General features: G+C 43.0%; 1 protein-coding gene across 34 annotated transcripts in view; it reads left to right on the top strand.

Moving 5' to 3' along the window:
- The first annotated feature begins 347 nt into the window (after positions 1 to 347).
- RIMS2 (regulating synaptic membrane exocytosis 2) overlaps positions 348 to 22,640 on the top strand; it is a 478,194-nt gene continuing 455,901 nt past the window's right edge. For 22 of the 34 annotated variants that reach the window (XM_075270181.1, XM_075270178.1, XM_075270180.1 and 19 more), the window contains exon 1: positions 348 to 826. In XM_075270181.1, coding sequence (XP_075126282.1) covers positions 663 to 826 — 164 coding nt within the window. In that variant the 5' untranslated portion in view covers positions 348 to 662. The remainder of the gene's footprint in view (positions 827 to 22,640) is intronic. The other 12 variants (XM_075270196.1, XM_075270201.1, XM_075270197.1 and 9 more) reach the window with 2 other exon arrangements.

Raw genomic sequence — 22,640 nt, 5'->3', positions numbered from 1 at the left:
TCTGTGCTGCGGAATATGTTGGTGCTATATAAATAAGGGCAATTCTTATTATGGGGTAGGTTTCAGTGTGTATACTTGTGCCTATCTCTAGTAGGAGCCATCTGGTCATCTGTGAGTCACTCAGCCCTTCTGTTCTTTAGTCTCCGGAAGAGGATATATATTAGTTCACCTCCTCCCCTTCCACCTAGCTGTGACACACGCATGCTCAGCTCCATCCACTACCAGCAGCATCTCTGCCTCCTCCCCCATCCATCTCCAGCTGCTGTTGCTGCTGCTGTCACCGTGCAGCTCTCTCCAGCCCCCTCAGCTCACGAGCAGGGACACCTTGCACCGTCTGTGGGGCGCAGGGGGGAGGGGGGAAAAAACCACAGGGGCATTCAATAGCACAAAGCTGGAATGTCCCTTCAAGAACCGCAAGCCCCTTTTGGATATACTACTTTGCATTGATGCTCCTTTATTTGTAGCATTATGTTTGTGACAAATTTATTCTTTTCAATCTGCTTTATTTAGCCCAGCTCTCTCTGTATCTTGATGTCCACCCTGTCACTACGGATCCGTGATTTAAAGGCTTGCTGCAGATCGGTGTGATTTATGTTCTATGTCTTACTACCAACCTGCTTGAGATCCAGTATTTCCAATCGGTGTGTTGCTTATCCACCAACATGTCTGCTCCTCTTGGGCCCAGGGGCGGCCCTCTGCCTCCTGCACAGCCACTCTTGCCTGAGATGCCAGATCTCAGCCACCTAACAGAGGATGAGAGGAAGACCATCCTTGCCGTCATGGACCGGCAGAAGAAGGAAGAGGAGAAGGAGCAGTCAGTACTCAAGTAAGCATGTCTCCTTTCTAACCTGTTCGGAGCTGGGGGTGCAGTGCGTTGCAGGCTCCTCCTAATGAGTGCCTTGTGATGTCTGCATCAACCCACCCTCACATATACATAGAAAAAAAAAAAATCTAAATTTTTGGCAGGTTCTGTTCATATCCCCAAATTCATTGTATCCCTGCTACGTGCAAATCTCTAAAAATCCAATATTCAAATTGCCAAATCTGGATATTTCGCAAGCTCTGCAAAATAAAACCCTTGGATCAATAGGAAGCCCTGATGTTCACCAGCTGGTGCTCTTTGCAAAATTGGTGTGTTTGGTTTCGAAGCAGAATTTATGTGTCTCGGTGTTATAAATAGATGCCCTGGGATGTGAGGGGTTAATGTGTGTATGTTGATCTCGCTGAGCACCGTGAAAATTGTGTCTTTTTTTTTCCTGGATTTTGTGTTACTGTATTGGCTGTGCTCTGTCAGTGTATGGGGGTTATATAAGCTACATTCATTGTACTATGTCATGAGATTGTCTTGGCAGTCATTTCTTTTAACCCTTTAAATGCAGTTGCTGTCTTTTTTTTTTTTTTTTTTTATCTAGCTTGGCTGCATACAGGTGTAAAGCATTTTACTCCATGCCCGTAGAGTATTGCCATACGCCTAGCTTACCTATCAGGGGTGCAGTATTTGGGGATTCTGTGATTGATTACAAAAGCAATCTTATCATCCCGACACGGATTCCTAGTCTGAAACCGTAATATGTTCTTCCTCTATTGCTGGGGCCTACCCTATCCAGGCTTTGGGTGGGTTATAACAGCTGCCATCTTTCCCTATAAACACATCCAAACTCCTTCCGCCCCTCCCCCATATTGCTTGAACTCTCAGATTAGGATAGAGAGGGTTGCAGCATGCAAGGAGTGCAGGGAGATGGTAAATGGTGGTGTAGTGACAGAGGGGTTGTTAGCAATGCAGTGCTCATTACATGGCTGTGTGCTTGTGAGTTCAGCACCAGGTAGCTGTCCACAAGCAGCAGGGCCTGTCATCCGGCTCACAGCTGCTAGTTCACTGCTGCTGCTAGCCGTAGAGTCCATCTGAGGATAGGTGACATTTTACTACTAAAACTGCCCCTTACGCTGTCCATAGACACACCTATAATACAAGTACAATAATATTCCATGGGATTGTACCAAATATCTATGCATGTATGATGTTTGAACCATAGGTCCTCCTATTAGAATCGCTCCATTCATGACATTAAGAAATCCATTATCCAAATGTTACCCTGGGAGAGGTCGGCAGAATTCAGGCCTGTAGTGCAGCAGACACAGGGGGTCATAAAATAACCATTGTCTGGTCGCTTACGTTCATATAGCGGAAGTATGTTAGGGGTCTAGTGTATATGCTGTTCTCTCTTATACAAGACTCCGCTTACTCTTACAGACGGCCATTCTTCACATTGATATGTGTTCAAATGAACAAGTTTTTATCTTTTTCTTTGTGTCTGGCTTTAGAAGTTTGAAGAAAAGTATAAAGTGGATGATATACAATCCTGAGCTGTAGCTAGGAAGCTACATGTGGTTCAAGACCCCATTGGGGTGTCTCACAAGCCCTCAGATACGGCCATAAGTACTGGTACTATGTCATAAATACTGGAAATATTGTATAGGTATCACAAGCTCTCAGCAGTGCCTGTATGGATTGTATAATATAATGCCACCTGTGTAATTACAGTAAAATAGATGGAGATATTTGTGATTTCATTACTTCTTCAAGTTTACTTACAATTTCTCACTTTAATTTAGGGTTAGAGTTAAACGCAGTCCTCAGTAAAGAAAAGGTCGGGGGGCTATGATATACAGTATATGAGGTATATACATGGATTAGCTCAAGGGGTTGCTGAAAAGATTTTGTCCCTTTGTATAGGGTTAAAGGGGTCTTCCTACTAATCCCTATGCACAGGATAGAGGATAGGTCTGATCGCTGGGGTCTCAGTCTTAGGACCCCCACCAATCAGACACATTGTTCCCTATACTGTGAATAGGGGATAGGCTTTGCTATATTAAGTCGCCAAGTCCCCTGTGTGAATAGTGACAGTGCACATACTTGACCACTCCTTACACTTTTGTGTGTAGATGATAATAGTCGAGTACAGATCTCGATCAGTCGCATAGAAGTGGATGGAGCAGTGGTCATGCATGGACTTCACCGCTCCATTCACACACAGAACACCAAGGGTGCAGATACAGTATAAGTGTTGTTAGTGGGAGAACCCCTTTAATTGTCACTTTATCCAGTACCTGACCTATGACACCAATCCTGGCGAGAGTCCACTGTGCCCCATATCATCAAACTAGCTGCAAGGTGGTGCAAAGATTCAGCTCAATGCTCTTACCTGGTATCTAAATACCCTGACCAAGTGACTTGTTGGTCCCTCCCAGTACCCTGCGCCTAGGGCACCCTGTCCCTCAAATCTAGCTTATACCCCATTATAGTGTATATGGGTTTACTTATTCAAACAAATGCACACTTTTGAGATGAAATTTTTGTTCTTTCCTTTAGAAGATAGATGGGGACAAACAGTTGACAAAACACTTTTTTGACAAATTATTGATAGACTTGGCCCAGTTGGCAGACAGGAAAAGCTATCACTTCAGGGCTACATAGAAATGGAACAGTTTAGCTATGGACACTGTGGTCTATCAGGACCCTTACACAATAGCGGGCTTCTTACCAATCAGGAGGAGGGGGAGTTGCTACATATTAGGGCTCAGTGTGGGACTACAGATGCTAAATGTGGGCTGGCAGTGAAGGTGATGTCTCTAAGAGAGTAGAGTCTGCGGATGGTGGAGTTAGGTGGCGACAATCACTCATCCCGAGATCATCCAGATACAACTCCGTACAATGATGTGCGGCCTTTTTAGGGTATCAGTCCTCTTTCTTATGAAGGTACAGCAGAGCTACTTTTGCATACATCAGATTCCATTGTGTATATTATGGCTGGAGTGACTCTGGCTAGTAGAATTGTCTAGGCAAGGCCAGAGATTTGCCCCCAGTGTAGGCCTCAGTAGCCACTTTAGGCCGCTGTAGCAATAGATCAGGTAGGGCAGGGGTTTGCAGGAAGGAGGTTCCCACTAATATACCTGTTATTGTTGTGGTGACTTCAGTAATCGTACAGTTCTCCCTGAGGGTTGTCAGGTGGGGAAACTTCCAGGTTGGTGGCCCTAAATAACCTACCTATCACTCAGGTGCAAGTCCTTCAGTTTTCACATTTTAGTTCCAAAAGCTTATGGCATAATTCATTTGAATTCATTTCAGGTCCCTGAATTTCATATTATTGACCATATACCTTCCTGAAATCTATCTATCTATCTATCTATCTATCTATCTATCTATCTATCTATCTATCTATCTATCTATCTATCTATCTATCTAGCCTAGTAAGGTCCGTTTAGCTGATAGAGGGGTCCCCTGATCAGGGCATTCATCTCTTAACCTCAGTAGCTACAAAGGGAATTTCTAAGGGCCCATCCTACTTCACAAAATGAAAAAGAATTTGAGGCGGACATCAGTTTCAGATGTCTCTTAAATTTCCTCCCCTGGATCCCTGTGGCAGGATACCAAAGCAGAACCTCAGCATTCGGCTATGGCTTTGCACCGTGGATTAGGTCCATTTATCTGGGTCTTATCCGTTGTGGAACGCCACAGTATTTTTCCAGCATTTTGCTCCGATCTCTGCAGATTTTGGAGTGGAATACCTCTCAAAATTGACAGCAGATTCTGCCGTGTGAATAGGCCTTTACTGTGGACGAGCCATCATAACATGCATTACTGTGACAAGCTATAGATTTCAGTGATAACTGTGTAACGCTTTGTTGTTAAAGGCTCAGATGGTGTTTTTTTTTTTTTACCCTGGTGTTTTTATATGAAGCAATTCCATGTGAAACAAATGTCAGGTGTATTGGGTGTTACTCTGGTCCTGGACACTTGCCCTACGTTTGTTTCTGTGCATGACTTCCTGGGTCTTATAACTTTATTGGTTAAAGTGTATGTATTATAGACTTTAATGGGACTATGTCAGCATTCTGTCTATCTTGTCCTGGGTATTACATGAGCTTGTTACTGTATTTGTGGTCCATATGATACATGTTGGTTTTTAAGTGTTTTGTAACATGCCCTTCCTTTTAACTTATTTTAATACTAGCTTCTTCCTGCAACTTCGTCTGCCTGTTGTTGGAGTGGATGATTCGCATATATTTAGCAAATTGCTTCCATTGATGGTTCGCCTGCTCCGCCGTTTCGGCAGCTCTCCAGCTGGCTTGCCGCTGAACTTGTTTCTCATGCTGTGCCTGTGATTGTTCCAGCATCTCAACAACTCGCTTGGACGCTATCTACTGAGAGTATTTTTGGTGTCGATGATCTGCCTGCTCCGTTGTTTTGGCAGCTGTCAAGCTGGCCTGCTGCTGAACTTGTTGCTTGCGCCGACCCTGTGATTGTTCCGCCATCTCAACAGCCCGCTGGGAAGCCAAATAATAAGCATGTAGTTGTCGTCGATGATCCACCTGCTCCGCTGTTTTGGCCGCTCTAAGAGCAGCTTGAAACCTAGTTTGCTACATCCTCCTCAGCTCTGTTTGAGGATAACTCTGTCGACTTCTGGCTCCTTCATAGCTCTTGTATTTTGAGAATTTTGCGACTAATTAGATTTTCTTTTTTCTGGCAGGTTTAAAATTGGGAAACTGCCAATTTGGATTAAAGGGGTTTTCCGATCTCAGTGTCTCAGCACGCTGCCTGGAATGTCTTCTTCTAACTTTCTCTATTTCTACCCTTCCCCCCCTCCTCTCTCTGGCGGAACAGGACACAGAACACTTATGCAGATCAGATAATATGCAGAAGCTTGTACAGAGTAGACTCAGTGTTATCTGTGTGTTTACATAGAGAGATAACAGACCTGGCTTTATCAGCAAACTGCTATTTGCTGAGATTGTCCTGCAGGCAAGAGCCGTCTAATATAGTATGTGAACATAAATTCGTAACAGTTGTGAAGCCATGTCATTTACCAGGATCAAAGTAGCCTATGTGTTAATCGAGGTTACAAACTATGTGCCAAATTTCATCCAAATCCGTTCAGCCGTTTTTGTGTGATTGAGTAACAAACATACAAACTTTCACATTTATAATATTAGTAGGATAGGATGTTTGTTTTGGTTTTGTTAATAAAGTTTTTGATCAACAGTTCATGTTTGTATGGGTTTAGTACAGTTCCTTGTATAGTTGATGTGACAGTGATGGTGCCATGACTGGCCCAGGTGACCTCACGCACAAGTCTCCTCTATTGTGATGCCTGACGCCCCATCCCCAACGATCTTTGCATACACTTGGCTTCATTGACATTCTTTAAGTAAAGACAAATTGAATACGGATCTTAGGTGTTCTGGGTTGTGTTGGGAGGACACGGTTACACAATTTTTTTCATCAGCTTTGATGCTGTATTTATTATCTTAGAGTTTGTTTCGCGTTCCCGCTTGTGCACAAAACCGGTCTAGAAAATCTGGACTGTACATTGCCCTCATTTCTCAGTCCAGAGACCTGAACTCCCTGTACCGTAGTATGGGGGTCACTGGAGCTGTGTGCATTTGGCCAATGCTTCATACCGTGTGCTTACCCTAAAGTATGCAAACAGCAGACGAAAGAGTGTTTGAGATTAGATGTGCAGTGTTAATGAATGAGAATTTGCAAATTTCTGTTCACACATCGCATTAGTGACTGCTGAGGTTACAGTCAACCAGTGTATCATGCCATAGAGAAAGCTCCATATGTCTATGTGTTTGGAAAAAAAAAGTATGTTAGAAATTGCAGCTTGCTCAGTTTTTTACATCCTGACTTCAATGGGGAAAACAATATACTAGTGAAATAAGCAGAGTATATATCAAAATGCCCCCCTTCCTTATTATGGTGTCAGGTTTTGACACAAACTAAGAACAAAATGGTCTGTCTTCCCTACCACACCCTTTTTATGACTCTTGAGCCAATTCAACCCTGGTGACTAGTTTCTATTGATGCCAATGCTGCACAGATTCATGTCACCCATTAGCAATGGTGATGTACTAACCAAAACTGAACCTGCTCACCCCAGGAGCCCCATGGCAGGTGCATGGGATGTCTTTATTGGTATGTGCACCTTTGTGTGGAATAGAAAATCATATGAACTCTGTTGACACAAACCAAAAAGCCCATATCAGACCAGGGCCCCGTGTGGTGTAAACCACTATGTTTTACAGTCACTGAATAGTGGATGGGATTCTAGCAAGTCCCATCCACACATTGCGGAAAAATACACGCAGTGGACATGCTGTAATTTCCCAAACTATTACGGTTTTGTAAATCGCAGCATGTCAATTATAGCAATGGAAACGTTCCTTATAGGTATAATAGAAGCAGAAGGTCCGCTGAGGAAAACTCTGTGGACTTTCTGTGAAAAGCGCTGTGGGAAAAATCGTAATGCTCTGCTGCCACGGTTTCTCCTGCAGAGTTTTTTCTACATGGAGTCATAGTCTGAGGGTATTTTACCTGCTGTAGAAACCTGTTTTTTTTTTTTTTTTTTTTCCTGCTGCAAGAATATTTGGAACAGGCTAAAGTCAAATTACAAATCTATACTGCCTTATAGGCTTATTCACATGCGTTGCCAGATGATTTTGCAATGTTCAACAAACGGCCGTTGGAATAGATGCCAATTGGATGCAAAACGTCTGTCAAAAATGGACATTTGCATTAGTTTTTAACAGATGTTGGATCCGTCAACATTATAGTCATGTCCTTGCCTCTCAACGAGTGATTACAGTATGGGGCAGTATGTCACTGGGCAGCAAGGACTCCTAGCATCATAGATAACTATTATCTTTTTTTTTTTTTTTTTTTAAATGTAGATTGTGAGCCCCACATAGAGCTCACAATGTACATTTTTCCCTATCAGTATGTCTTTTTTTGGAATATGGGATGGAAATCCATGCAAACATGGGGAGAACATACAAACTCCTTGCAGATGGTTTTTTGCCCATGGTGGGATTTGAACGCCAGGACTCCAGCGCTGCAAGGCTGCAGTGCTAACCACTGAGCCACCGTGTGGCCCCTTTATAGATAACTATTATCATCCCTCTGCATACTGTTCAGGCCTGGAAATCCAGGGTGAACCTCAGTCATGTGAATCTAGTTTAAGTCGTAGTGTACACTGCCTTGTTAGGATGGGTTCACACCTGCGTCCGGTCTCTGCTTTCAGGTTTCTGTTGGAAACATTGAATGGGTTTGCAAAGTGTCCGCCTGTGAGCGTTTTATGGTCTCCGCGGCAAAACCATTTGTTTTTAACCGGACACAAAATTGGACCTGCAGGACTTTGTGTCCGGTTAAAAAAATTTAACGGTTTCGCCCTGGAGACCTTAAGACACTCACGGGTTGCTCGTGGGCGGACACTGACTGCTGGGTTTCCGTCAGCAGAAGACGGAAACCCACAAAGTGGGGAGCCCAATAGCATCCAATATGGTAGCACATGGGCACGGCCAAGATTTGTATCCCTTGTGTTTGCACAGGATGCTATAACTTCAGGTGGCCTGGGACATAACAAATCTAAATGCTCATTTATTACTATTATATATTGTAGTTATTACATTACATTATGCATGGAGCTGTTTTATATTTTATTATTATATTGTATGTTTCTGTTATGGTGTGTGCTGGTGTTTGCCACAACTGCGGTGACTGTAGTGTGCTTATTATATAATACATATATAATACATATACATGCAACTTCACAACTGTTTTTGTGATTTTGTGCTCAGCTTTTTCTTGGTGACCACATAGATGCCCACAGATAAGGTGACCTAGCATTGCCTCCACTTTATTCTAGTAACCAGCAGGGGTGATAGTGGTTGTACCCTGAAGGTCATATATTGGTGGTGTATGCTAATAGTATATGCCATTGATAAGACAAATCCCTTAAAGAGGACCTTTCACCATCTCAACCAACTCCAACTGTTTGTATCCTTCAATAGTTGCTGCTCCAATGATTCCAACACCGTTGGAATTTTTTTCTCTAGCCCCCACCGCTCCTGAGCTATGGGTGCTGTTATTTTCAGCATCCTATATGCTAATTGGGTTCTTGACTGTCAAGTGGGAGGTCCTAGGCTGGAGCAGAGAGAAAGGGACCAACTATGCAGTGGAGCCGCGCCTGTTAAAGTGATGAAAAATATATTAAATTGTACCTTATCCAAATCAATGTCATTAGGTTATAAGTGACGTTCTCCTAGTCTGATGTGAATTTATCTGGACTATTAGCTCACACAGGACTCTATGGCTCCAACAACTATTAGATGTCCACTACATCTCCCAACCTCACTGATGATATCTTATGGCATATGAAGAACTAGAGACCGTGACTGTGGGCTTAAGGTTTTTCCGTGTCACATTGGCAGAATAGACTTGGGAGAACTTTGTCCCCTGTGACAGATCCGCTTTAGCCGACTACTTGACCAGCGAGATAGTCAATGAACATGATCTAAAGGAACCTGCTAAGAGGATTTGGACCGGTCAGATAATTCCACGTGGGAGTATTACAATGAGTGCAACTAGTATTATGTGTTAGGATAGAGGCAGACACAATGATGCTTGCCTGATACGATGAAAGATCAGAAATCCATGCTATGTTATCTCCTAAATTTCATCTGTTTATTTTTTTTCTGAGTTCTTACTTTTAGTGGATGTAATGCAGGATAAATCCATTAGACAGAGTCATGTCATTCCCTGGTCCGGTGACATCAGTGATGATTAATTTTGGCATGGATCTCAACCACCAGGTATCAGCAGGTTCTGACTGATGAGGCTTGAGAAAACCTGGTCTACAGAGACTCCGTCACAGATGTGAATGACCGTATATTATGTTTCATGTGGTAGCCATTGCTTCAATGGTTTAGCACAACACCGCTCATTTTTCTTGTGGTATCCATGAGACGGGCCTTCAAAAACTCAGAACCTGTTCATTTATGGTCCTTTTTTTGGTCCGGTTATTCATTGAAGTATCTGGCTGTGTGGGACATCTCTGTGCTGTCTGTTATTCACAGACCCATACATGTACATGGTTGTAGGCCGGATGCCTCATAACGGTATGTTCACATAGTGCAAATGAACGAGAAACATGAGGCGGACTTTCTGCTTTACAGAAAGCTTTTACCCATTATTCTGCTTACAGCTTTTACCCATTACGTAGGTTCAGGTGAATGGGCCTAAACAGTAGACTGGCTCGTGTCGCAGCTTACGAAATTGTTGGAAAAAATTGAGCATGGCACTTATTCCTACAGTGTTCTGCTCTGATCCTTGCCTCCCTTCCTGTATACGGGGTGGAAATTGTTGCCTATATGGATGCGGAATCCACCTTTAAATCAGCATCAAATTCTATCGTGTGTGCATGCCCTAGATTTTGCACTATCCTATAGCAAGGGGAGGCAACCTTCGGTACTCCGTCTGTTATAAAACTACAATTCCCAGCATGCATACTTGCTCTGCTGTTCTTGGAACTCCCATGGAAGTGAATGAAGCATGCTGGGAGTTGTAGTCTCCCAGCAGCTGGTAGTGCCAAAGGTTGCTGATCTCTGTCATATACAATAGCCAATATTTGGAGGCATCTGTAGTGTTTCTCAGGCAGGTCGTGTCCTGTTCACCAGTTTATTTTCTAATATCTACTGCCTAGAACAAAATGTGTGTTTGTATAATTGTATGAGCTCTTTATTATATTAGCAATGCACCTCTATGCCAAATATTGACCAAGTAAACATTGACTGCTCGCTGGGCAGATCAAACATCTGGTGCCATGTGGTAGCCTATGTGGAGCTAAGTGGGTCAGTGTTGTCCGTGTGATTATGATACTGATGGGAGGATGTGGGTTGTTTTTTTTGTGATTGTAATAACAATGCCCTCCATGGCATACGATCTCCTTACACACTTATTATCTTGATTGGGCCCTTGGTGTAGCAAGGGATCTGGAGATGGGCACTTGTCTCAGTGACATGCATATACTTAGTATACTTGCTGAGTTGGTCATATAATGAATATGGTACCTTAAAGTTGTTACCGTATATTTTGGTAACATATATATTGATTATTGGTTGTCATTGACAGTTTTGATAATTGTGGCTTCCTGTATTAACAATTGGTTCCCTTTAGGTTCTCCGCCTGTCGACCATAGGGCTCTGGATATATCCTTATAGGTAGATACAGTGTTGGCCAAAAGTATTGCCACCCCTGCAATTCTGTCAGATAATACTCATGTTCTTCCAGAAAATGATTGCAATCACAAATTCTTTGGTATTATTATCTTCATTTAATTTGTCTTCAATAGAAAACCAGAAAAAGAATGGTCAAAAAGCCAAACTGGATATAATTCCACACCAAACATAAAAAGGGGGTGGACAAAAGTATTGGCACTGTTTGAAAAATCATGTGATGCTTCTCTAATTTGTGTAATTAACAGTACCTGATACTTACCTGAGGCACCTAACAGGTGGTGGCAATAACTAAATAACACAGCCAGTTGAAATGGATTAAAGTTGACTCAACCTCTGTCCTGTGTCCTTGTGTGTACCACATTGAGCATGGAGAAAAGAAAGAAGACCAAAGAACTGTCTGAGGACTTGAGAAGCAAAATTGTGAGGAAGCATGAGCAATCTCAAGGCTACAAGTCCATCTCCAAAGACCTGAATGTTCCTGTGTCTACCGTGCGCAGTGTCATCAAGAAGTGTAAAGCCCATGGCCCTGTGGCTAACCTCCCTAGATGTGGACGGAAAAGAAAAATTGACGAGAGATTTCAACGCAAGATTGTGCGGATGGTGGATAAAGAACCTCGACTAACATCCAAACAAGTTCAAGCTGCCCTGCAGTCCCAGGGTACAACAGTGTCACCCCGTACTATCCGTCAGCGTCTGAATGAAAAGGGACTGTATGGCAGGAGACCCAGGAAGACCCCACTTCTTACCCAGAGACATAAAAAAGCCAGGCTGGAGTTTGCCAAAACTTACCTGAGAAAGCCAAAAACGTTTTGGAAGAATGTTCTCTGGTCAGATGAGACAAAAGTAGGAAAAGGCATCAACATAGAGTTTACAGGAAAAAAAAGAGGCCTTCAAAGAAAAGAAAACGGTCCCTACAGTCAAACATGGCGGAGGTTCCCTGATGTTTTGGGGTTGCTTTGCTGCCTCTGGCACTGGACTGCTTGACCATGTGCATGGCATTGTGAAGTCTGAAGACGACCAACACATTGTGCAGCATAATGTAGGGCCCAGTGTGAGAAAGCTGGGTCTCCCTCAGAGGTCAGGGGTCTTCCAGCAGGACAATGACCCAAAACACACTTCAGGTCAGCACTAGAAAATGGTGGTGAGAGAAAGCCCTGGAGACTTGTAAAGTGGCAGCAATGAGTCCAGCCCTGAATCCCATAGAACACCTGTGGGGGAGGGGGAGAGATCTCTTGATGGCAGTTTGGAGAAGGCCCCTTCATATCTCAGGGGGGACCGGGAGCAGGAGCCAAAGAAGAATGGTCTAAGATTCCAGCAGAGCCTTGTAAGAAACTCATTGCTGGTTACCGGAAGCGGTTGTGCGCAGTTATTGTGTCTAAAGGTTGTGCTACCAAGTATTAGGCTGAGGGCGCCAATACTTCTGTCCGGCCCATTTTTGGAGTTTTGTGTAAAATGATCAATGATTTGACTTTTTTTTTTTTTTATTCTCTTTTGTGTTTTTTTCATTGCAAGCAAAATAAATGAAGATATTAATACCAAAGAGTTTGTGCTTTTTCTGGAAGAAAACGAGTATTATCTGACAGAATTGCAGGGGTGCCAATACTTTTGGCCAACACTGTATTTGTATTCAACTTGTAGAGCAGCTTTTTACGTCGGATGTATGTAAGCGCACACTGTAGAGAAATTCCCAAGATGATATCTCACGAACGAAAGTATAATATATTAGGAAGTCAATATATGTTCCTAGCACAGCCCTATGTGCTAGAATATATACAGTAGACAGGGTCAGCTCCAGATATAAGAGGAACTTTTGAGAAGTGAGGCCTCCATATTGCTGATATGAATACTTTTTTGGTTAGTTGTCTGTAGAGTACATATACAAGGATAATGCACATAGTGATATCATAAAACAGAGATAATGTACACAGTGATGTCACAGTACAGGGATAATATTCAAAGGGATACAGGCGTAGCCCCAATGTAGTGAAGCTAGGGTCCCACCCCATCTCAAATAGGAAAAAGAGGAGCTTCACACGAAGTAGTGTCAAACCAACAAAACGTGTTTATTGGTAGAGATTCAGTAAACGTTTTCGGACTTTGTGGACCTTCATTAGACTCTGTATTGCGGTAAGAACAATAATACACACGATCCCTATATAGATAAGGGAGATCACAGATACCTCGGCTGGAACCGAACCAAGCCCGCTCGTTATGAGTGAAAAATAGTGTGCTGCGCAAAAAGAAGACGGCAGTCTGCCACAGGGAAGTCTTTTTTGTGTACCCAAAGTAAAATCTATAAAACCTTTAGATGTAGTTTTTTGGCCTTCCTTATGTCCTGCCTCTTTTTGGGATTTTAAAGACTCATTTGTAGATTACAGTTGAAACTCGCACGGCTTGTTGTGGTTCATTTTGACCATAAACATTAGGCCGAGTTCACAACATAGAGAAAGAAGAGGAATTATGGCAGACATCCGGCTCAGATTCCTCTTCATTTTCCGTCCCCGTGGCTCTCTGCGGCAGAACATCAAGCTTTTTTGGCTTTACGCTGCTGTATGAGCCTCTTCGGTGGCCGGGGTGTCCCGTGTCCACAGCAAGATCAAGCAGCACACTTCGTTTTTGAGCAGAATTTGCCTCAAAATCATTTCAGATTCAGCCATCTGAACAGGCCATGAAAGAGGTTATTCATAGTCCAAAATATAAATTAAAAAGAGCCACAAATGCTGTGAAACAAAAACAATCATTATGGGGGCGGCCATCTTGCCTGAGCTGCTCTTTTGCTGTATTAACAGCATTTAGTGATATGCTTTACAGCATGGCCAGGGCCATAGGCAGCAAAGGTTGGAGCTGAGTCACTGAGGTCCATGAGAGCATTTTCGGTGGAGGGGAAGTAGATAATCTCTGACATCATCTGTCGCCAGTAGTGAATGTAATGATAAGTTAACTATTTGGTGTTATCTATAGAGGAGTTATCTTTTACTGTAATCTTATATGTGATATAAATGAGGTGACTGCTGTAAAGAAACCCCCTAAAGAAGTAGCAAGTGTCAGTCTATTATTAGGCTTAGGCTTCATTCACATCTTTGTTGGAGTGTCCGTAAGAAGGTCTTCTGCTGATTCCGCCGAAAATTTGTGGAGAGAAAAGTCCTGCATGTAGGAGTTTTCTCTCCACCGGTTTCATTTTAAATCCGGCAGAAACCCAGAAGACTCCACTATAGTCTATGGGGTTCACGGGTTTTTGTAGGTTACCCCTGTTAAAGGGATCCTATCATTGGATACCCTTTTTTCTGACTAACACGTAGGAATAGCCATAAGAAAGGCTATTCTTCTCCTACCTTTAGATGTCTTCTCCGTGCCGCCGTTTGGTAGAAATCTGTGTTTTCTTCAGTATGCAAAGGAGTTCTCTCGCAGCACTGGGGGTGGTCCTCAGCGCTAAAACAGCACTGGAGAGTCCCTAATGCTGCGAGAGAACTTTCCAGCGCCGCCTCCATCTTCTTCTGGAACGCCCTCTCCTTATGTCTTCTTCTGTCGTGGGTTTCAATCTTCTAGGCCTCGGGCAGAGCCAACTGCACATGCCAGCTGCCACAAGAAAATGGCTGCTTACTCAGCTGTGTAAGCAACCACAAGAAAATGACCTCTTGCACAGCTTACTGAGTAAGCGGCCATTTTCTTGTGGCCGCTGGCTTGCGCAGTAGGCTCTGCCTGAGGCCTAGAAGACTGAAACCCACGACGGAAGAAGACACAGGGAGAGGATGTTCCTGAAGAAGATGGAGGCGGCACTGGAGAGTTCTCTCGCAGCATTGGGGACACCCCCAGTGCTGTGAGAGAACTCATTTGCATACTGAAGAAAACCTGGATTTCTACTGAACGACGGCGTGGAGAAGACATCTAAAGGTAGGAAAAGAATAGCCTTTCTTAAGGCTATTCCTACGTGTTAGTCAGAAAAAAAGGGTATCCAATGATAGGATCCCTTTAAGATAGGCGGGCTCTCTGTTGTTTGGGTCTCATAGGTTGGTCAGTCTCCCCCACTCATCCTAAGCATTGTGTTAGGCCTCTAACAGCAGAACCACGCGTTTCCATTGGCATCTCTTTAGTATGTATCATGCCATGGATGACACTAGGACCACTTTAACACCTGTAAAGATTTAGTGAGCGCACCCCAAAACTTTTGCCTCCAATATTTGAAAACTGAGCTACAAGCTGCATATCCTTCACCTGGACAAAAGTAATATCCGTGTGTATGAACTGGAAATAGAGAAAAATAGCAGCAATGTGTACATACACTGATATCCCTGGGAACTATATGTCTGCTACCAGCTGCAGCCTAGCCAACAAGGACAACTATAGAGTGTGGCCATGGCCAGGTGCCAGGCGAGCACTTCTCCACACCTTATGTATAATAACTGTTCTCCAGCCTTTCCTCTGTTTTTGTATTTACAGCCAATGGTATAATCTGTTCTCAGAGACTTACGTTGCATTTGCACCGGCGTCCTCAGGTCACTTACACTTTCTCTTCCACCTCCGCTTTTTTCCCTTACCAATATATGGACACTGAGTTATTTCTTAAGCAGTGCTGCTATTTTATAGTATATAGATTCCGCTCTATACACAGTGTATGAATGCCGATACTGATATGTATGCTGATTTTGAGTGCGAACTAACAGTGGGTCAGTGTGTATATTGGGGGCAAAGGGGTACATTCAGGCTTTAGCTATTTGGGTGAAGTTACTATAGTCATGTTAGTATTTTTTTTAACTCATTTGGGGGAATTTAAAGTTTTGCGGCAGATCAGTGGCATGAAAAGTGACACTTTTTGGTCCTTTTGAGGTTAAGGCCCCATGTAGCGGGCCACAGTGAATTGGTGGTGTGGGAAACACCATGGTGAAAACACATCGCGATTTTTCCCACAGTGCTTTTCCCAGAAAGTCCGCAGAGTTTTCCTCTGCAGACTTCCAGCGTCAATTATATCTACAGGGAATCCACTGGCGTTTCAGTAGGTATAATTGACATGCTGCGATTTACAAAAACACAATGGCTTTGGAATCGCAGCATTCCCGATGTGCATATTTTTCTGCAATGTGTAGATAAGATTCGCTAGAATCACATCCACTTTGCAGGGACTGTAAAGCCGCGGCTTTTACGCCAAGTGGGGCTTCAGCCTTACACTGTCTTGTAACTATTTATCATGATGGGGCGGCAGCATCTCAACAGAAAACTGGTGTGAGTTGTACTTGAAATCTGTGCCAGTCTCTGAAATGCTCCAGAGACCAGAGACTTCTTAAGAATATTGCGACATTTTGCGTTAGTGGGAGAGTGGATTAAGACTGGCGTATAAAACACCTGTCTTAATTCAATTGACACCATTGTATTGCATAACTTGGTATTTGTACAAACAGTTGTACATATCTTATGGAAGCCGATATACAACACTCAGAAACAGTAGAGGTGGCACTGCAAAAAATGCTATATAACGGCAGGCATGTCAGGAGGAAAAAATGTATATACCATGTGGTCGGGTGTAACCAAACCTAATTCAGGTGGTGCTCACTCCCTGATAAATAGCACATAAGTCCACAGCAAAATTAGAAATAATGGGGGCACTCACCCAAGGCGTCATTGAAACTTTTCAGGCCTTATTTCACTTCATTAAAAGCAACAGTGAGAGAGAGACATGCAGAGATGAAAAACAGCAGTGACGATCGTTCACACCTCTCAGAATCTTTTTCAAGCTTAGTATGCTTGAAAAAGCACCCGAGAGGTGCAAACCGATTGTCGCTGCTGATTTAATGATGCCTTGGGTGAGTGCCCCCATTATTTTTGCTATATCTTATGGAAGCCTCACCTCTCATGTACATATACTGGAGTCGGGGAAGTTAAACTGCACACATGGCATTGGGTAAAAAAGTCAAAAACAGGAAACCTGGTGATCCACAGACTAGCACATCCACACTATGCAACTCTGATAAAGATTATAAAGGTCACAGACACCAAGCAAATTACATACGAAGGGCTGAGAGCGAGGAGGTGAGGGGGAAAGTTGGGAGTCTCTGTAAACAGATAATATTCAGCCAATCCTTTCGAAATCGGTGAGTTTGCCCAATTTTGCTGACGTGTCCATATTTGGTAAGTATTTTGTATCCGTGTTAGTAAGGGGCGTATTAGCATCAGTGTCCTTTTGTCCGTTTTTCTGGTTTGTTGCAGGTCCATAAATAAGGTAAAATGTTCTCTTGACAGACAGCGATGGATCCTGAGGGACTCCATTGATTATAATCGGGTCCGTTTTTTTTCTCCTGACATTGCCGGACAAAAAGACAGGTTTGCAGGACTTTTTCTCCCAAGATTTCTGATGGATTCTGCCCAGGGATTCTGAAACAGATGTGAATGTGGCCTAAGCCAAAAACTACATAGTGATAAACTAGAATGGAAATATCCGCGCCTCTTCCATGTTCTAGGACCACTATTGATTTTGGCTTACTATAATATTTGCACTTTTACACTGGCTATTGAGGGTCATATCGAGGGTCCTTGTGCCCACCAGATAAAATAATTCTGGGGCGCATTATCCAGCAACCCCTAGGAAATAGTGCCCTTTAAATTTGGGGGTTCTTCGCGACCATTATTGTATTGAGTTTGGGCCTACTAAAGGATCCTCTGGTGCGCTAGTTAAATACTCAGGGTTACTATTACTACTACAACTACTGTTATACTACAATTTGCATCTTCTCATTAAGTGAAGTGATTACTACATATAAAGCCATTGATAGTGATGGTGTAATAGATATAAATAATCCCATATATTTCTATTATTATCCTCTGTGTGATTATGATGTTCCTTATGGCACACCGCTATCAGCTTTATCAGATGCAGCCTGTACCGAATTGTTCCTTGACATTATAGTCAGTGTCACCAGTTTCCTTGTTTTTGAGCTCAGGTCCACCCCATTAACCTAAATTTTTTTTTTTTTTTTTTTTAAATGTGATTTTTTTTCCTATCAGTATGTGTTTGTAGAATGGGAGAAAATCCCTGCAAACATGGGGAGAACATACAAACTCCTTGCAGATGTTGTTCCTGGCGGGATTCGAACCCAGGACTCCAGCGCTGCAAGGCTGCAGTGCTAACCACTGAGCCACCTTCTTCCATAGTATGGTATTGTCAGAGGGGGTTGTACCTTACCGCCCTGTGATGACACTGTACACTTAGGCCTGCCCTTCTGAAGGTGATGGGATATCAGTGCAGAATCTTACGGCACCAATATCTCTAGCACCCGGACGCGTACAGTCAAAGTCACCGTTTTGCCCACCATTAACCTAAATTCACACGAACATATTAGAAATCGGTCATGAACAATGGACATTTTTCATGGTCATTTTGCACCCAGGGTTTCCGCGTCTTCACAGATCCCTCATATATTTCAGTGTCATGAAGACTTGTTAGTAACGTTTGGCTGTGTTTGATATTGCATCTAAGCCCATTCATTTGGATGGGACTGAGCTGCTATTAGGCCTTGTGACCAATGAACTTTGATGTCACATGGTCTGTGAAGTCGAATCAGTGCACAGGGAATGCAACTGCCGCTTCAGCCATCTTCCCCATGGGGGTCTGAGGTGTTGGACCCCACAAATCTTTAATTGATGACCTATCCTAAAGGTAGGTCATCAATTTAAAAGTCCTAAAGGCGAAACAGTTTTTTTTTTTTTAACCAGACACAAAGTCGGACACGCAGGACTTTGTGTCCTGTTAAAAAAAAAACAAAACGGTTTCGCTGTGGAGAGGCAGAAGACACTCACAGGTGATCACTTTGCAAACCCATTCAAGTGAATGGGTTTGAAAACTGACCGCCGGGTTTCCATTCCCTGTCCAGATTCTTGGGCAGAAGACGGAAACTTGCAAAGCGTAGACCGGGCGCAGGTGTGAACCCGCCCTCTTACTTCACTGAATTGCAGCGCGGTACATTGTGTTACACAGATTTGTGCTTTGCAACAATTGCTGCTTTCCAGTCAAAACCTCATAGTAACCTCTTCTACAGATATGTACATAGTATGTTTGCCATTATATCAAATGCATCTTAGATCAGGGCTGGGCGATTCTCAATTTTTAATATTGATTTTCTTGTTTTTGCTTAAAGAAACCGGATAAAGTCAATTTGCTGGCACAGGGAGAAGGAGTCAGATCTATTTTATCACCCAAATATTGACTACAGAGAAGAAAGTGTTGATCATAGCCTGTGGCAAGAGAAGAAAGGCTCCATGGGATATGTCAGACTCCGGGTGGGGCTAACATCGATTTCATGATTCTGATAAAAATCACAATCGTGCTTCTTTGAAATGGTGAATTAATCAAATTAATTAGACTAATTGCCCAGTCTTACCTTGAAGGTTTATTCCTATTTCAGCATAGGATGTTGGTAGTTGGAAAATCTCCAATAAAACAATACTCACACGACACGTCCACATTAACTGGGTGAATGGGGGCTATTTACATGACTGATACGGTGCGTTGTCACAGTATACGCTGTCAAAATATAGGTCATGCTCTATTTTTGTCCGTATTCATCCATACACCACAATGTATGAGGGATCCATGAAAACTGACACAATGGGCATGAAAAATAGATGTTTTCCACAGCTATTTTTGCCCACAGTCATCTGAATTTATAATGTTTATAATATACGTGTCTGGCATTAACACTTGTCTATTAGAGATGAGCGAGTACTATTCGAAACTCCAGTTTCGAATAGCATGCACCCATAGGAATGAATGGACGTAGCCGGCACGAAGAGGGTTAAGCGGTCGGTCGCTGTGTGCCGGCCGCTTCCATTCATTCCTATGGGTGCATGCTATTCGAGACGGCCGTTTCGAATAGCACTCGCTCATCTCTATTGTCTATCCTAAAATAAAGTGGTAATATATAAGAGCACATTAGATGGGCCATGTGGTCTTTTTTTGCCATCTATCTTCTCTTTTTATGTTTCACTGCGAACTAAGGAAAGGACCCGAGATGTCACTTACACATGTCACCTGTGACGTCCTAGTTGCATTCCTTAGACCGGTGAGGGCGCTGCTTGGCTCCTCACATTGTTGAGATGCTATCGTCAGGGAATCTGTTATAGACACTCTGGAATACAGATATATAACCATTGCTTTGGGCTGGGGGCTGTGGACCTATATCAAGCACTCTGGGGATTCTTTGTGTGATGGCTTTTGAGACTGAGGTTCTGTCATTGGCTCTACATTGGCAAGTAAACATGTAGGCCCGGTTCACATCTGCACACAGGTTTCTATTTGGGAAGTCCCTGAACAGAAACCTAATCCGCCTAAAAAAGTGGTTACCTAAGGAAACCCGCGGACCAAATAGACTACTGTATAATGGGGTCCATTTGGTTTCTGCACAAAAAATGCGGATAGAAAAGTGCTGACCTGAACGCAGAGGTGAACTGTGCCTTACATGGTGACATATGCACACTACATCTAGTACTATGTTACTGTGGGTTGAAATGTGGCACATTTGCTGTGAATTTGCATTGTGGATCTGTGTATATTGCTGCAAATTTTCAGAAAGAGCTGCAGTCAGAGATATCTGGAGTTACATGTTGTTACTTACACCACAGAAAGTTTTCCTTTTGCTGCAGTGTGGGTTAATATTTTTTAGCGACTTCTTTGTATTGGTCCTGCCAGTGTGATACATTATCAATATTGGTAGGATTAAAGTCGTTTTATTACTAGACTATGTTCACACTGACTTCTTTTAGGCTAAAGCCCCACATTGCGGAAACTCAGCATTTTTTTGTTGCAGATTTTGCTGCAGTTTTTTGAGCCATAGTTAGGAGTGGCTTGGAAAGGAATGGACAATATGAGGGTTAATTAACACGGAGGAAAATGGTGAGGAATTTGGTGTGGAATTTTCCACGCTGAAAACAAAGCCTCTGGAAAATTCCACTAGTAGAAAAAAAAGCTAGCAGAAATCAATGGGAGGTTTTATTTTCAGCATGGAAAATTCCACACCAAATTCAACATTTTCCTCTGTGTGAATGGACCCTAAAGGAAGCTCATAGACGTTTCACTTCTGTTTAATCAATTCTTGACTTTGGCTCAAAAAAAAAAAAAAAAAACGCAGCAAAATCTGCAACAAAAACTCTTGCGATTATTAAAACGCTGCATTTTCCCAAAAATATATGTGTTTTTGAAAGCATAGCTTTTACCGAGCTCTTTTTTTTTTCTACAGAGTGTGGATGAGATTAATAAAATTTCATTCATTTTACCGGTACTGGTGAAACACAGCATGTTTCCAAAGCAGCCAAAAACGCAGCGTTTCCACAAATTAGAATTAAACTAATAAATTGGCAAAGCACAGAAGTACAAGGCACTAAGGGTCCATCTTTTGCCTCAGATTACTCTCCATTTCCCAGCCCTCTGTATCCTGCTGTGGGTTTACTCGAAACAACGGGTCTAGTCATCTTAAAGGGGTTGTGCTGTAATGGATAGAGATGAGAGAGTAGTGAAATATTCGATATTCGTTTTGAGTAGAGCCTCAATATTCGACTACTCGATCGAATATCGCATCCCATTATAGTCTAAGGGAAAAAATGCTCTTTTCAGGGGAAACCACTATTCGACTAAAGGAGAGTCACCAAGTCCACAAATAGCAGGAGGAGAGTGTTTAGGAGGAGCGCTGTGCAGTTATTGTCTATGTTCCTCCTGCGGACTCCTTCCGGATGGGAGGCAAGCGCTAATGTGAACTTACTCGTCCTGCAGAACCAGCATTGATTGGCCAAATGTTATACACTGTATACACTGGTTCTGCAACAGGCTCGTCCTTGCTAGTCGGGACAGCTGGCAGCTTGCTGTTACGAGCGAGCTTACTTTTTCTCGTAGTAATGCATTGACCAGCGTTGATTGGCCAGTGTACAGCATTCGGCCAATCAATGCTGGTTCTGCCGCAGGCTCATCTGTGAGGAGGCGGAGTCTAAGATCGGACCACAGCAGTCTCCATTGTGGTCCAATCTTAGACTCCGCCTCCTCACAAACGAGCCTCCGGCAATACCAGCGTTGATTGGCCGAATGCTGTACACTGTATAGCATTCGGCCAATCAATGCTAGTCAATGCATTCCTATGAGAAAAAGTCAGCTCCCGCATAAATGCAAGCTGCCAGCTCTCCCGACTAGCAAGGACGAGCCTGCTGCAGAACCAGCATTGATTGGCTAAATGCTATGCACTGTACACACTCTGCTACTCTGTAAGTGAGGAAGCACTTCTGACACTGCTACCTCAATATAAGACTGTCCTCTTATGCACCGTACACCTCAGTACTCGGTGCCCCTTCGCTGTATCTGTATGTGGTGTAACTGCACTTTGTCACTGAGATGGTTTTGATTCTATATGCTTCCATGTTTCAATAATACCATTCACAGTTCATGGAGGAATATCTAGGAGGGAAGAAATTTCCACGCTGGTCATCTCCAGAGTATGGGCCTTTCTTTCACTCATGGCAATAAGGCTGAATGAAACGCTCGAACTCAATAAGTTAGAGCTGGGACCCAATTCTTTTTTCCATATAGAGTATAATAT

The sequence above is a fragment of the Leptodactylus fuscus genome, chromosome 4 (assembly GCF_031893055.1).
Source record: "Leptodactylus fuscus isolate aLepFus1 chromosome 4, aLepFus1.hap2, whole genome shotgun sequence".
NCBI classification, from domain to species: Eukaryota; Metazoa; Chordata; class Amphibia; order Anura; family Leptodactylidae; genus Leptodactylus; species Leptodactylus fuscus.
The sequence above is the reverse complement of the archived record's forward strand: the minus strand, read 5'-3'. Positions and strand labels throughout refer to the sequence as shown.